At 32.6% G+C, this 17120-nt stretch overlaps 1 protein-coding gene across 1 annotated transcript in view; it reads right to left on the bottom strand.

The window, feature by feature from the left end:
• Syn2 (Syntrophin-like 2) overlaps nucleotides 1-17120 on the bottom strand; it is a 374597-nt gene that overhangs the window by 25408 nt on the left and 332069 nt on the right. Inside the window, exon 5 of the mRNA XM_085947698.1 lies at nucleotides 11949-12074. Within this exon, the coding sequence (XP_085803824.1) occupies nucleotides 11949-12074 (126 nt within the window). The remainder of the gene's footprint in view (nucleotides 1-11948; nucleotides 12075-17120) is intronic.

Below are 17120 nucleotides of genomic sequence, written 5' to 3'. Positions count from 1 at the left end.
TTTATAAAACAACGCCCACCTATACTCATCCTCACGTAGGTGGAATATATTAATATCCGAAGCGATTTAGTTGAACAGGGGTTATTGCCCTTCAATTTGGCATCACCAATGGCAGGTTAGTTCTGCTCCTTGGCTCCTTGGTGTTCTGCCACATTATAATATTGTTAATTAAAATAATCAGAAACCGAACAGTAATTAAATTGTTAATAATAATAAAAACTGAGAAAGGTTTTAATTAAAAAAATAATGTGAAATCTGCTGCTGCATCTTTGCTAGAATAATTGATAACCAATGGCTTTAGTGTTGTTTCAGAAAAATGAAGCGCTGCATTGACATTTATTCGTTTTCTCTGTTTTTTTACATACATATCCGAAAAAGAATTCTCACAAGAATATTTCGCGAGTCTCGTTGTGGAGGGTGAGACCGTTATGTTTGGGGATGACCAGGAGGTGTAGATGGTGTAGATTTATATTTAAATGTTTATATTATGATTTAATAGTTGGTGAGAATGTAAATATGCAGACGTAAATAATGATTTAATCGTGCATACGTTTAAGTTCCAACGAAAAAAGAGTTTTTTTTTATATATAAAGCCTTAGGCATGGTAATTCTCAATCCGCAATAAAGAATACATTATGTTGAATTAAAACTACTAGAAGTAGTAGATAGAAACTGATTAAAATACCTCGTCTACGTTATGTATACGTGTCTACGACAGTGCGGCGTCTAATTGTCCGGAGTCCAGTTGTCCCATTCCCGACTATTGTGTGATAGTTTAAATGATTTGCTAATTATTACAATGTTTAAATAATGATGAGTGATGACAATGCCCGAGGTCATTGACCACTACAAATATCCACCTACCAAGTCAAAAATTTTGACGATAATTTAATGGATTTGTTACTAAAAACATTTGTATTTTAAGTCAGGATACCAAAGTAATATCAAAAGATAACTCGAGTCGTTATCCTTATTCTCGACTATCAAATTTCGCATCGATTGACGTCTTCCACGAAGGGATTACTTTTTTAAATGAAGATAATAATTATGCATGGAATTTTTGGCATAAGCATTTTAAATGGGTATCGACTATTTCTGAATCGGCGTTTGAGAAATGATTCATTCTAGAGTTCAATATCTCAAAAGTAAGCAGAGTTACCAGAAGAAAAAAAAATAATTCAATTAAAAAAGCAGATAAACAAAAATATAACAATAAACAATGTGCTGCAAATATTTTTCGATTAGAAATAATATAATTTAAAATAAATCATGCCATATCAAGTTTCCTGCGAGTAATATTGTTTTATTTTTTTAGCCAGAGGCTGGCTATCACGAGGTAACTTGCTTCTTGAGACTTTTCGGAAATCGTCATCTCGGTCATATTACTTGCTGATTGTTGACTTTACGATTTCAATAAACTTAAAAAAGGGGGATATGTAGCAATATTATTTGGTGAAAAAATGTCGATTCACTTCATCGGTAACAGTGGCAAAGACTCCATACTAGGCGATTATTTAAAACATACTTTCTTAAGAAAAATAATTTTTAATTGCATATTGACGTATTTACTCACTTGATTATTTTATATTCCATAAAAATATTTTAATATGCCGACTACATCTGTTGTATATTATGTAGGCATGTATTATAAATATATACAGATCACAAAACAATCTGTCAAAGGTTTAAAAAAAATTATGCTACACCGCGCCACCTGTCATTAACGTATTTATCGGATTATTCGTTGATGAACGCTGATTTTTTTTGTATGGACTTTATGTCAGATAACCTCAGTCTGTCAATCGCATTGTATGCAATATGGTAAGTTCGGATCGGAAAACCTTTGCACATAATAATAATGTCTATGACTGCAGCTTTGTCCAAGGAAATTAATGATTAAGTACATAATTTAAAAAAATAATTTTATGGCATTTAAACACATAAATAAATATTTATTGTTTTTAAAATGAAAAAATATTTTATGTAATGATTTTTGGTGTGTATAAATATTTAGGAAAATACGTAATTTACCTACTCATCACTCAATTTTATGTCGTCAGTGAACTATTGAAATTTCATCGAATTAGCGTGTCGTTATCATTAGTATGTAGGTACTATCACTTCCCTCCATTTTGAATGTGAATAGCAAACTGTCACTTTTATTTTTAGTATGGTTTTTCGTCTGGATTTTAGGATTTGGAGGTGAACAAATAACACACCGGAATTGTTTTGGAAACGGCAAGGTATATTTAAGTTAATATTATATAATAGTTATATTTTTAATAATTTCATTTTACATAGGACGAAATTGGCGTGTTCACGATTTAGCTGTTTGTAGCGTTCTGCCCGCCATCTTGTGTTTTCGCTTTTCAACGAGAGCCGTTGTCGAAAGACGGCGACGTTGCAATATTTCAACGGCCATAATCTACGGCATTGCCGGCTCGGCTCTGTTATTATTATTTATTTTCGTAATCAGCGCTTTACTATTTGTTGGGTTTGATACCGATTCGGGCCTCTCCAGATACACAGAGACATCCCCAAATGGGGTCCATACGGGGGTGCCACAGTACCTACATATTTATTAGTAGTAATATCGTATTACTTCTTATTTCCCGTAAGTATGCCTGACAAGGGTACTCTTTTTATCAGATCTCCACAGCCTACCTCTTTCTAAAAGTCACCCTTTTCCACTGATCGGAAACCATTTTGTCATTTGCCAACGTGTTACCACACACAATACAACATTGGCGAGGCTCGTCTGTATCGGGTGTACTAGAAAACGCTATACCTATTCAAAATAGTATTTATGATATTTACTATAATACTATTTGACTCATTGAACTAGTACCTACTATCAGCAGAGCGACTATTAGTACTTTTCACAGTGATTAGTGGAAAATATGCCAGCACCTAAACTCGTAGGTCGTGGATTCAATTTCCGATTATACTGTGTACCCTAGTGACAATCACCAGTGTACAATACCAGCTTTAACGATAAGTTCGGATACTGACAAATTAATGTTGCCATTTAAATTATACTTAAGCTTCATAATAGTTTCACTCCGTTTTGTTAATTTACTTAGTGAACTCGATTATGGCAATACTACTAATAACACAGCAAACGAATTAGACAGTCAGAATATTGAATTATTTTTCGATTATGAATTCTGAACGATTTACCTTACATAATAAAATAACACGACTGATGTATCATTTTGACATTAATAAACAATTTAGAAGACACATTAGTAAATTACTCACCAATATTACAATAGCTATGATTATATTATCTATGTCTACATATTGTTGAAATAGATAATAATAACTAGGGCCCGGATTTATATGCTAGTGCATGTTTTGTTAGGGTGTATGCACAGCACAGAAATCTGTTTTGAAAGACACGGAATCCAAAAATAAAATTTTATTGTGTATATAAATGCATATTTGAGACGTTAGAGCATATTTGAGACATTAGTGCATATTTCATAAATAAATGCATATTTTAGAGCTTTTGAATGTATAATTTTAGTTTTTTTTAAATTATATTATCGAAATATAACTAAGTTAGGAAGGAAGATAGTTTAGATGCACTTGCATTTTTAATGCCATCTCCGAGCTGTGGATTTATCAGTGGAAAAAGTGAAGTCAACTCGGGCACTATTATTTACAGTTTGCCCAAGTGGACGTTGAGAGGTAGTTTTCCGCTTATAAACAAAATACTGACAGACACCTATGCAGAAAAATTTAATGCCAGAGCATAATATTGAAAAAAATAATGTATTTTTTTTCGGGCAAAAAACAGAAAATAGTATTTTGGAATAGTTAAGTGTGTCATTTTTGTTTTTTAAGTTATGTTTGGTTTACATTGCATTTATTATTCAATTATTTGTAGTATTTTGTAAATTGTAATTGATTAACTTTATATTCTTTGTTTGTGTTTTTTGTTCTGATATCGTATTATGTTGAAAAAATATTAACTAGTTACTCGATTTTTTGTCAGTAATATTGGGTAAAGTGGGTATTTACAATTTTTTCCCACAAAAAATGTCAATTTTTAACTGCATATTTCTTCGGTTTTAGTGCATATTTTATTGATTTTAAGTGCATACGTGCATGCATATAATCATGTTTTTTGTTGCATACAAAACACGTATAAATAGGTATACCAGCTGGCCAATATTATGGCATTATTCAACACTTTTATGGGATAACAATTCTATACCTCTTAGGGGTGAAAGTGTTGAGAGGTGGAATACCGGTTGGAGGATGCTCGAGTGATAAATGAATACAATGACAGGTGTGAAGTTAACGGTGCAAAGTAACGCGTGGTGAGGTCTGCCCATTCCGAGGCGTTCTGATAGTGAGTGCCACCGTTCGAGGCGAATCCGAAGCTGTCGTTTTTCATTTTTAGATTGTGTTGCATGCATGGGACCAACATCCTCAAGCGGGCCCACAGGGTAGGATTTTTGGCGGTCCCCCTACCTATCGCGAAATATAAAGCAGTGTGACGCTCTGCAGCAGCGTTTTCCAAATGGCGTACGCGATAAAATTAATGTGTATATGTATTTAGTGTTTTTTAGTATATTTTAATACATCCACTCGAATAATGCAGTTGTCGAGTATTGATACACAATTAAAAATTGTAGGTATCGTACAACCACATAAATTTAAATAATAATATTATTGAAGGAAAATAGCCTTTTTTAAGTAGTGAAGCAAATTTGTGGTGTGTGTTTATCTCACTTATTGGTCGACTCGCCTCGCCGGGCCCCTCTTGATCCCAGGCCCCCAGGCTAGGGCCCTGTCAGCCCCCCCTTGTGGGGGCCATGGTTGCATGTGTAACTACATGTTTTTAATTAAATAATAAAAATTCTGCAATTTATTAATAGCCTGCTGTGAAAATGGAAGATAATGATGTTTTTCACAAGAGCCAGTATAAAAGAGACTCATCCTGGAAATGTGCTTAAGGAAATAAACAAAGAAGTCAACTATAACTTCAACTATTTCAACGTATTACAACAATTGATACTCAATTTACTATATTTTTTATGAAATGGTTAGCTGGATATCTACTTTGTAAGATTATACGTAAGTATATATAAAAATTCTGAAAAAATGTATTTATTTGTGCTACAGTCATGGCCCTCACATATTGAAGCGGGCCCCCAGGTGAGGATCTTTGGCGGGCAACGCACAATCACATATTTAAAATATTTAATAACCACGAAGTAAAGTAGCGCCGCAGGCGACTTTTTTTTACTATTAGAGTAAATTTGTGATGCGTGTTGTATGTTATCTGATCCGTGCCACGGACGAATTGACTCGCCAAAGCATGTATGTCGCGTCATGCCACGGACGAATATATTCGCGGGTTCTTGTAAACGTCATAACTTCTGAATAAACATTCTGTGTATATTTTCTAAACAATATTTATCATTTTAGTGTGAAAATATTCACAATAAACTTGATAAACCTGTTGTGTTGCTGAGTTTTCACAAATATTTATCATTACGTTCTTATTTCATATTTTTTAAAGGATTTATTTTATTCCGAAAATAGCTGGCCTACTAGTAAAAATTGGCTGGCAGTGATAAGGTTAATGTTACTTAGCTGGTCGACCCCCCACGCCATGACCCTCCTATGCCCGGGCCTTCTAGTTAGAGCCCTGTCAGTCGCCCCTTGTGGGAGCCATGGCTACAGTTATTACGTTTTCACATTTTTTTAAATAAGTTAGATTAGTTTTCTTAAATTCGATGTTTAATATAAACTTATGAATAATCTAAGAGAATATTTAGATCTGAAAATTGAGTATATTTACATTTTAGTGGTTAATAAATTCTCATATTGTATTAATTGGTTTACGATATTGACGTCCTCAAATGACATGAGAAACGGGAAACGACAAAGAAGTTATCATGACTACAAAACTGCAGAACATACTTAAAAATAGGGTAGGTACAGCATTCTTCAGTTCATTATTTAATATATTATAATATGCTTATTTCTGTGTACATTTTGATTTTTTTTTTACTTTGGCTTCTTTGTTATCTTACTGGAATAAGTTTTGCTGAAAATTGGTTTATTTAAAGCTACCTTACTCGAGGATACCTAATTTTGAGTAAGTACCTAATCTGCTATGCCTGGTGGCTTCTTTTGAAATGAACTTGAAATGAACAAAACGGTTAAAACCGAATATTACTAATACCCAATATACAAAACAAAATGCTTATCATATATTTCACTATAACAATATTATAGCACTCATTTAGAGGTAGAAAACTAGGTAGGTAATAAATAATTCAGACACAGACTCATGAAAAGGGCAAAAAAAAAACATAGAAAAACACAAATCGTTATAACACCATTCGTTAAAAGAATCAAATGATAGTGATAAGACTGATAAGATATGAAATTGACATGCGAACAATATATCAATAAATTTGATCTGTGTGACTGTATTTTTACAACGTTTTTTTTAGCTCGTATTCTTATTTGACCGGTGGTTCTTTGTCCGGTACAAATCTTGCAATCGATTTTTAACTAACTTCCCGACCAGCTAGACATTTGAAACTTTTAGAATATATCAGAACACGACGCCAATGCCATTTTTTAATACTTTTAGCCATATTTAAGTAGAATTGAATTTATTTTCAGTTAATTCTGATTTGTATGAATAGTTATTTCGACACCATTATTGGTTGCTAGGGCTCTGGGGTCCTAGCAACTAAATTATGAATATATACATGCGTTACTATGGAAATCAATATGACATGTCAAGTATAAATTTTTTTGATCGTTTAAGCTAGTCAAGTCAAGTTTATATGGTTCAACAGAAAATTTAAAAACGTTGTAAGTATAAAAAGTTCTTTTTATCTTGTAATTATTGGTATCTTAAGTTGTGGTGATTATATTGAGATGCACGTCGCGTACTGCCACGCTGTCACGGCGATAGATTTAGTCCATGGTTTCGTGATTTTGCAGAATATTTTGAACGATCACCATCTCTGTAAATTCTATGATGGAGGGTGCCAACTCTAATATATTAGTATTTTGAATTATTATTCATTATTCATGCTAATTTCAATTAATTTTTCAGTTTCTACGTGTGCGCACGTTAAAATTACTTGCGATATTACATCCATAGATAATAGACATCATTCTTATAGAAAATACATAGTGCCAACCGCTAAAAACAAAAAACAAGCGATTTCGACATGACTCGAAAATGTATAGGCATGTAGAAAATGATAAAAAACGTTTATTGAGTCATGCAGGTGTCGATGCAGTACGGTACAACGTGAGGTGACCTCATTAGTTTTCTTGTAATTTCGGCAGATTTTTCTAACTGACAATGTTCGTTTAAAGGTTCAAAATGTGCTACGTGTTGGGAGCAGTCTGGTAACATTTTAAACACTGTAGCGGAAGCTTACTGTGACGTCACGTGATAACAGCATAATATAATCACAACTTTAGCGGCAATGATGACAACTATTCATTTTACCCACACGTTCCGTTTTGTCCGGACTTCCACCAAGATTCAAAATGATTTTATGATGACTATGCAGCTATTATTTCTCCATTCTAACCGTGATCATTAAGATAATAGTTTAGTTCGCTGAAGGGTTTCGTTGCTACATAATTAACGCGAGTAAATTGTCACAGGTGTCGGTAAACACCACGTCGTTTACCTGTCGGCGAATTCGTCCGATTGCTAAATGCGGTTTCCGACATGTCACAACCGAGCTTTCCCTGTCACTTCCCTGTACATCCGGAAAGCAACAAAAGCACAAATACGGAATTAAAACGAGAGAGATACATTTATAAATGTATAGAAGGGTACCATATCCTAAATGACAAATTTCCATGTAAGCATATAGAGAGAATCAGAAATGATCCATATTATTAAACATTATTTTCTTATTTAAATGTTAAAATAGTTATAGATACATGATCAATTATTTTACTAATTCAGCTTTTACATTATAAACCAGAAAAAATATACCTACTGAGTGTGAAATGAAGTTAACGTATTAATTCTAAATCAATTAATAATTTAACATAGGTAGATACAAAATTTTTAATTAATTTTTTCAACTTTATATCGATAAAGTTCTCAATTTTCCATTCGACATACACATGATCATTTTTTCACTATTTGCACGCGTAGTCAAACTATTATCCTATTGTCCAAAAAGCATACTATGCAACGGTGAGAAGAAATACCGATTCCGTTTAAAGCGCGGGTGAAGCTTTGTCTCACTCCAGCGGCAGGCTGAGTGATGCAATACGAATCAAGTGATAGAACAAGGTCACATGAATTTCCTCATGGACAATTTTAAAACAATTTTCACGTAAGGCAGGTTAAGGAAATACACGTAGAAATGGTTAATGATTTCCTTATAAAATCACAATTAAATTATATGTTAATATTACAACTGAATGTACCTACGTGCTTTTTTACGATTCGCCACTCTATTAGAGTATATGCTTCATAACTTTGCACTTTGGCTCTATGATGAAAATGGTGTAATATATTCTAAAAATATCTTTTTTGCGGATATTATCTGTTTATTAATTTATCACTACATATATTAATACAAGTGTATCATTTGATCTAATTTTATGCGAGGTAATCAGGCAAATAGGCGTATCAGTGTAGTCAAAAGTGCAAAGTTATTAAAATGTATACTCTACTAAAGGTATATCGTGTGATTGACCAAAATCGACGCGTTAGACATCTCTGACTTACTCACGACAGTTTGACCAAGTGAAGGAAGGCCTTTATCTATGCAGACGGTATAATACAGGGATCGCTGAAGATACATACTAACTAATTTAAAAGACGTCACAATGATCAACAGTAATATATACGAGAATAAAAATAAAGTCCTGATACTATCGTAGTACACGTAGTGATCACTGACATCGACTCAATAAAACAATCTTTTATAGGTATACGTACATTTTAATCTGGCAATGTTACCGAGTAATAAAATAAGTAAAAAAAAAACATTTGCTTTTTCAAATAGGGCTCGATTGATTTCAAATGAATCCATAGACGGATTATCAGCGATCTCATTTTCCATCGACTCTAGCAATTTTCTTCCTACTTCTGTGAAGTCTGACCCGTTTCCCCCAGAGATGAGAGATTAGACATACGCCGCCCGAGCGCATTGCCTGTACAACGCTGCAGGATAGCGAATTAAAATCCTCTTATCTCGATTGGAGACTTATTCAATCGATGGGATATGGTTCAGTTATTCTCAAAATTTTAGTATGAGGTGTCCACTGACTAGGCGGCCCCCGAAAAATGCATCCCACAACAGACAGCGACTATAATATTTGATCTATAATATTTGATTTGACACAAAAGGTAATTATTGATCATCATAGGAATCAGGCACAATATAGTGTATTTCAACCAATATTCGTTCGTAACTTTCACATAATAGTATAAGGCACGGATTCAAAATACTGTCCTCGCGGACACATTTGTGCATTTTATAATGTTTTTTTTTTAAACACAAATATAATATGAATATTATATTTTAATAATGTATGGTTGACTTTACTTCAGAAATGTTTAAAATGTGCATTTTGGCGCTTAATTAAAACGTAACCAGCAATGCTGCCACCTAGCGAAATAAAGATACAGATTTATATATTTGTCACGATACAATTTTTTTGTACTATCCAAATTAAAAAAACAAAAAACTTATAAATTCAATGTAGATTGGGAAGACACTGTTTTATTGAAATTAAAGATAATAATTTTGATTATTGTGTCGGCCATTCGATTTGTCGTTATAAATGTGCTCCTGATGAAAATAAGGTTGGGAACCGCTTGCATAAGGTATCAGACTTGGAATTATGTAGCATACGCGGTCTATTATAGTACCGGTCTCAATGTATCAGTTAGACATAAATCTTCAAACAATCCCATCATATATCGAGCATGGAAGAATTATTCTAGTCGTACCTTTGGAAGGTTGACAACCACTATTATTTAGTATTCAGTTATTTTTTATACACTAAATTTAAGAGCTTTCACGAGCCACAGATTGAGAGACACCGCTATTGTGAGCGTCATTCTAGTATTGCTTACTTTCTTGAAAGCTTATTTCTCGGTTGGCTTATGGAATTACAACATTTATTATTTATTTTATTTCTTGACAAGGAAATGTAATTAAATACTTTCCATTTAGAAGATAAACAAAAGCGATGGATTTATCGGTACTTAAGTATAATATTATTATTATGTTGTTTAAAAAGTATTCCCAATTTTTGCCGCCGATCAATTTATGATTTGGTGTACAAATTGATTGATGAAATTTTAAGTAATTATTGATTTTGTGAAATAATGTTGAAATTATATTAATGTGTGCCGGCGGGGTACCAATAATATTAAGTTACTTACAAATTACCTTAGTCACGAAAAACAATATTCACTATACAACGATTCGTAATGGTTTTCACTTTTCTCCGTTGTTAAGTGAAAAAAAAATCAATAGTTTATACGAAAATGGACTACATTTTTAGTAGTTCCAAGAAAAGGTTAGTACACAGTAAAATTAATATAGAGTAGAAAATGCTGCTTTAGAAAACACTTGAAAAACCGGCATTCATGTACAACTCGAAACCCTAGACATTAGGTATGTACATGAAACTGTGCGAAATTTTCGGACCTAAAAGACACTAGTGGATTAAATGGATAATCAGTTAAAAATGTTATCAAACATATTTTACCATACTAGACCACCCTCCACGTAACTTGGAATAGATTTTTTTGAATTATTTTGAATTATTTTATGAAATCAGCCAATCAGGTGCCTGCCATTTACTAATACACTAATACGCAGTGCGTATTATACACAAATCTTGGCACTGTGTACAATTGCAAAGTTACGTGGAGGATACTATATCTATGTTAAGCTAATTGACAAGTTAATGATTCGTAAAAATTATATAATCACGGATATCTTATGAAACAAAATACTTATGGCTTTGTTTTAAATCGTAGGCTGACTTCAAGTCGTTTTTATTTTTTTGACCATTTCCGATCCAAATAAGATTATATTATGGGCCTCCACAGAGTGGAGGTATTAACAGATTGTTACCAGAAATGGATATTAGCCACTTGCTCAACCTATTATGTACATACCCTGATTCCAAATACACATTAAAAAACAATATTGTGTTTGACAGGCCCAGGATTCGAACTTGGGACTCACGCCATTATAAACCGACGCGTGAGCCGCTAGGCCATCGCTGCCAGTAGGCTGTGATTTACTACCCAGCATCAAAACTGGCAGTGATCTACCACACTCTTGCATTGTCATTATTTAACTTGAAGAATCGTGTTATATTTGGCTGAGGACGTCTAAGGCGTTCTTATTTTTCACCGTGACAAATAAATACTCAATTTTTAATTCGTCGTAAAAATGAAAAGTTTTGATTTTTTGGGCAATCATCATCAAACTATTCTCCTACTGTGCAAAAAGCCTATTGCGAACCTAAAGCTCGGATAATCACATTTTTCTCTCACTTCTGCGACAGGCAGTGAGTGATGCAATACGAATCAATATGCCGAGGTCACACGGGCTTCCAGATGGTTGATTTTAACAAGAATTTCACTTAAGCTGGTTAATGAAATACAAATAGGTATAGTGATAATGCCTCCCCTTCTAAATTTTAATGAAATCCCTTTTTACATTTTCACGACTCGTTTTTTTTCGTATTAGTATAGTATAAATTTTGCCTGGTTTATGTGATCATTAAATATTCATTCGGATGATAAGAAAAAATAGTACATCATAATGACGCTACAAAGTCTTCAAATTATTTTGTATGGTCCTTCATAATATGCTATACTATCTCAATTTTGGCATAATTAGAGCATATGAGAATAATAAATAACTATATGAAAAATATAAACATAATAAAATTACCTTGTTTTTGGAGGAAGGGCGTCGCCGCTCTGTAATGCTTTACAGTTAGTACTACTAAATCTCCAGCGTTTCTCAAAATGTTCACAGCGTCGTCATGCGGACAGGCAGTGATATATTCACCATTCACTGAAACAAACAAAATATAAATAAATTAGTATGACAAAACTGGCTTATAAATAATTGTTATTGAATAATTATTTTAGCTGGGTTGGATGTGGCATTACATTCTACAAGAGCTGTATGAGCCGCGTGGGAAAGTTCGCATCAAAGGTTAACTTAGGATATGTATAGTTTCGGGTGTAGTCTGTATGGGCGATGTTGAAATGTGGTCACCAAAAATTACATCGATGTAGGCGCGAAGGTTGCCTCATTTATATTAATTGGCATTTTCCGCTATTTACATTATAGCCATTCTCGTTTCCGTTATTCCCATTTTACAACGTTTTTCTTAGCTCGTATTCTTATTTGTCCGGTGGTTCTTTGTCCGGTACAAATCTTGCAATCGATTTTTAATTAATTTCCCGACTAGCTAGACATTTGAAACTTTTAGAATATATCAGAACACGATGCAAATGTATTTTTTAATACTTTTAGCTATCTTTAAGTAGAATTGAATTCATTTTCAGTTTATTCTGTTTTGTATGAAAAGTTATTTCGGAAGAAATCCGTAATCCAATCTACTATTATTGGTTGCTAGGGGTCTGGGGTCCTAGCAACTAAATTATTAATATATACGTGCGTTACTATGGAAATCAATATGACATATTTCAGTATTATTTCTATCAAGTACAAATTTTTTTGATCGTTTAAGCTAGTCAAGTCAAGTTTATATGATTCAACAGAAAATTTAAAAACGTTGTATATAAAAAGTTCTTTTTATCTTGTAATTATTAAATTTAGTACCTATTAGTAAAAACTGATAAGTACATACCTACAAACTTATCTGTAGAATGGCCAAAAACGGAACTACGAACTACCATAGGACGCCATTTGGAAAATTTCATTCGAATGTCAGATTTTGTCCAGTTACGAGTCTTGATTGGGTAGTTTTCGACAGTGGCTCCCCCATCCTATTCTTCAGATAAGTTTGTAGGTCTGTAGTACTTTATGCAAGATTCAAAAAAACAAATGAACGTGATATCTAATGTCATTGCATAATATCTATATTTCTATGGTAGTTCTCGGTGTCAGAATAATGACATTCAAAAGAAATGAGTTTTATCAATATTTATAAAACATATTTTCTCTGTCAATTTATGATGAATACATTCTTTGTATTTTCAAACAGCTCCTTATATTAGATTTAGCAGAAATGCCACTTTCGTTTTAATGCGTCTACTGTTTTTTAATCAATAAAATAACCAGTAGTCTAATAATTATTGTCACACATAGAGTTGGGTATTTCCCGAGAAAATCTCAATCTCGAGATTCGGGATTTCTAGAAAATAATTCTCGAGAAATCGGGAAATTTAAAAAAACCTGTAAAAATCCAAAAAAATATGATTTTTTTTATTTATGTGAGAAGACAAACAAAATAGAAGTAGGAAAAAAAATAATTCTAAACATTACTTATTAAAAATTTCAAAAAACACAGACTGTCAATCGCTGCGACTGACAATCGCGTACGCTTTTGAGACACAAAATTCCCTGATGTTGCAAAAATTGCGCTCATTTTGAGTCGACGTTGGCTTAATTGTGTTATATGCCCCGATCAGTCCTTGAGCGTTTTGTGTTTTCAGACCACTTTTTTCATATAGAAAATCGTTTTTTCAATTAATATTTGATAATAAAGAAATCCCGAATCCCGAGAAAAGATTCTCAAGACCCGGGATTTCCCGAAATGTTAAAAATTTCAATTCTCGAGATTCGGGATGGAAAATCTCGAAAATTTCTCGAGAATTCCCGACTGGAAATTCCCGAAACCCAACTCAAGTCATACATGAATTCATAATAACAAACAAGATTGCCAAATTTGCCGAATTAATCAAATATCAACATTCAGTAACAGAATATAACGTAGGTAATGTAACATTATTAACATTCAGATTTTCTCGGTAGGGATAGTTAAGAATAGACTCTTCCTAATCTCAGACTATACAATACTATTCTGCCCGATAATGGATGAGCAATTAGTTGATAGTTCAGTCATATTGTTTTCCTAGTTCATCTATATAATATTGTATATTATGTATTATTAGTGAGCATTGATCCGTTATCCCTAAGAACCTAACTTAAAATAATCCAATTAAAATAAAGCTAACAATTTCTACTACATATGCATAATCTACCATTACATATGAAATGTTTACGTCGTATTTAGTACATACTTACTACGCTTATATGGGAAAATTTTAATTTAATAGTCTTATATAAATAAAATAAAATGTTTGAACATACTTAGTTATATACATAGAATAATGTATTTATTATCAAATCAAACTTATATCGGGAGGTAGTTTTGTTTGAAATTCAGCCAAATACATTTTTTGACAAAGTGAGAAAATCCAATATTTTCATTCAAACAAAAAAGTACGTCGTCTTTCTGATCACCTTCATAGCAAGATGGTGTCTGCCTTTGCGATTAATTGACTTGTTGAAATAAATGGGTTTAACCCTGTTTGAAAATAAACCTGCCGGGATTTGTCCACTATCGAAAATTAGTCCCATATTATGTACGTTTTTAAACGATTCGATGTTACATTTGATCAGTTCTAAAAATCACATAATGTCAAGCACTACCAAGAGAGTGATATTATAGATAGAACATTAAAAAAAATACCTCATGATATAAGTTATTAATTATATTGACGATCACGCGGTATAAAAACGGTTTTAGTACAAAGGTTTTTTGTTAATTCTACCATATTTGAGTTATTTATTTTGACAACAGTATCGAGCTATACATCCATCTTTAAAACAATCCTAAGATGACAAATTTAGAAATCACATCGACAAATTCGAAGTGTTGCAATCGAGACGAGTTTGTATGTGTAACCCGGCTTACGTTGATGATCAGGTATAGAATGATGAATCGAATCTACAATAATATGGTCACTCACTATGTATTGTCTTATCTTTCTTACAAGAATTATATACCCAACTACATAATTTATTTACTTGTGTAAAATTTAAATGCGTAATATCAGCTTATACAAGACTGTATTATTCAAGACGATCAAGGCAAAAGTATATTCAAGAGACCAGTTCATTGTTTGGAAAACAAAAGCTTGACTCTTATCAAGATATTGATATCCACTGACTGAGAAAATAAAGTCATTAAGAATTCTCGAGGGAAAAATAAACTGATAAAATCGACAGGTTTCGTTGATATACAAAATAAATACATTTTCTTTATTCTTATTTCAGTATACTATTGGCCTTTCGGACACTTCAGATACCTACCCATAAAATATTAATCATTTCACAAATACTGATATCATAAATCTGTATTTTGGCAATAAAATACGAGTGTTTATTGCCTGTCAGTAGGGAATTCTGAAACTTTTACCAACTGAATAAAATCGGATATATTTGTTTAAAATTTAAGATTAAAATATTCTGCGTTATTTTACTTTCCTTGATCGTTTTACGCTCTAGATCAGTGATTCTCAAAGTGAGCACTATCACCAGTGCCGGGTCTTGAAGGGGCCCTGGGCTAATATATTTAAAAAAAATCGTTTGTAAAATCATGTATTATTTTGTCAACATCTATTATTTTATTATTACTCATTATATCGCAAGCGAGTCGAGTAAAATCGATTCGGCTCTATGTGTGTTACGAAAGTAGAGTATACGCTTCATAACTTTGCACTCCGGCTCGAGGATGAAAATGATGTAATATATTCTAAAAATATTTTTTTTACATATATTATCTATTTATTTATTTATTTATTACTACATATACTATTACAGGTGAATAGCATTTGATCTAATTTTATGCAAGGTAATCAGGCAAAGAGACGTATCAGTGTACATACTTAAATGTGCAAAAAAGTGCAAAGTTATAAAACGGAAAATATAATTTTTAATTTGTAACAATATAGCAAATGAACATTCGCCTTCACAAATTACGGAGGCCTGGGCTATAGCCTTTTTGGCACTATGGTAAATCCGGCTCGGTCTATAATCGCTTTGGCGATCCTAGGGTATTTAAAAGAGTCGAATAATACAAAACACTACCAGTAAACTTTATCTCAGTGAATCGTTGTGGGTAACTACGCGATTTGGAGTTATTAAAAGTCACGAAAATAGAAAACATTACGTGGCATTTTATGTATAAGTGGTGATAAGTTACACTTCTATAAGAACAAATATGGTACGAATATAATATTTGTATATAACATACATAATTCTGTAAACATTCATGAGAAAATATAGTCAATAGAAAAATTCTTTTTCGAAAAAAGTAAGAGCCTCGGCAGGATCGAACCTGCGTCTCTTGGGTTTCGCGCCCCATGCATTATTAATTAAATTAATTTAAAATTAATAAATCAATCAAAATTAATAATTCAACCAAAATTAATTTAATTGACTAATCTATTTCCGACCATGTCCGATCCTAATAAGATCATATGGGCTTCCACAGAGTGGAGGTTTGTATTAACAGAGTTTTTCTTTTTACGAGAAATGGATGTCAGCCACTTGCTTAAGCTATTAAGTCCATACTCTGACTCATACACAAATTCAAAAACAACATATGTACTTGCCAGACCCAGGATTCGAACCTGGGACCCACGACGCTATCGGCCATCGTGGGTAAACTAATATATAGCATTTTTAAATGGCTTTCTGGGTGGGTGCTAATGATAAATAATATATCTACCTATCATAAAAGTGGGTAGTCCAAAAAAAATCTGCTCTACATGAACTCAATATAGTATGTATTTATTTTTTATTTAGTTCAAATAATGAACTAACCAATAAATGCACAATGTAATTTTACAGTTTAATAAATAACTAACCCAGACGTTCCAGTTTATAATTAAATTAATGATAATCCCAGAAAGACTTATTCGATTTTGTGACCCGTTGAAGAAATTTTCAATTAATTTTATATTGAATTATGTATAAAGAAAATTTTGAGTTGTTTCTCAATTAGAAGTTGGGTATTGGATGGTGTTGGTATTAAGTAGTGTACATACGGAATTGAGTTAACATGTTAATATCGTTTTA

The sequence above is a fragment of the Rhyacophila brunnea genome, unplaced genomic scaffold (assembly GCF_057557595.1).
Source record: "Rhyacophila brunnea isolate RB1 unplaced genomic scaffold, BYU_Rbru_1.0 scaffold_2, whole genome shotgun sequence".
Taxonomy (NCBI): domain Eukaryota; kingdom Metazoa; phylum Arthropoda; class Insecta; order Trichoptera; family Rhyacophilidae; genus Rhyacophila; species Rhyacophila brunnea.
This window is presented reverse-complemented; position numbering and strand designations above follow the sequence as displayed.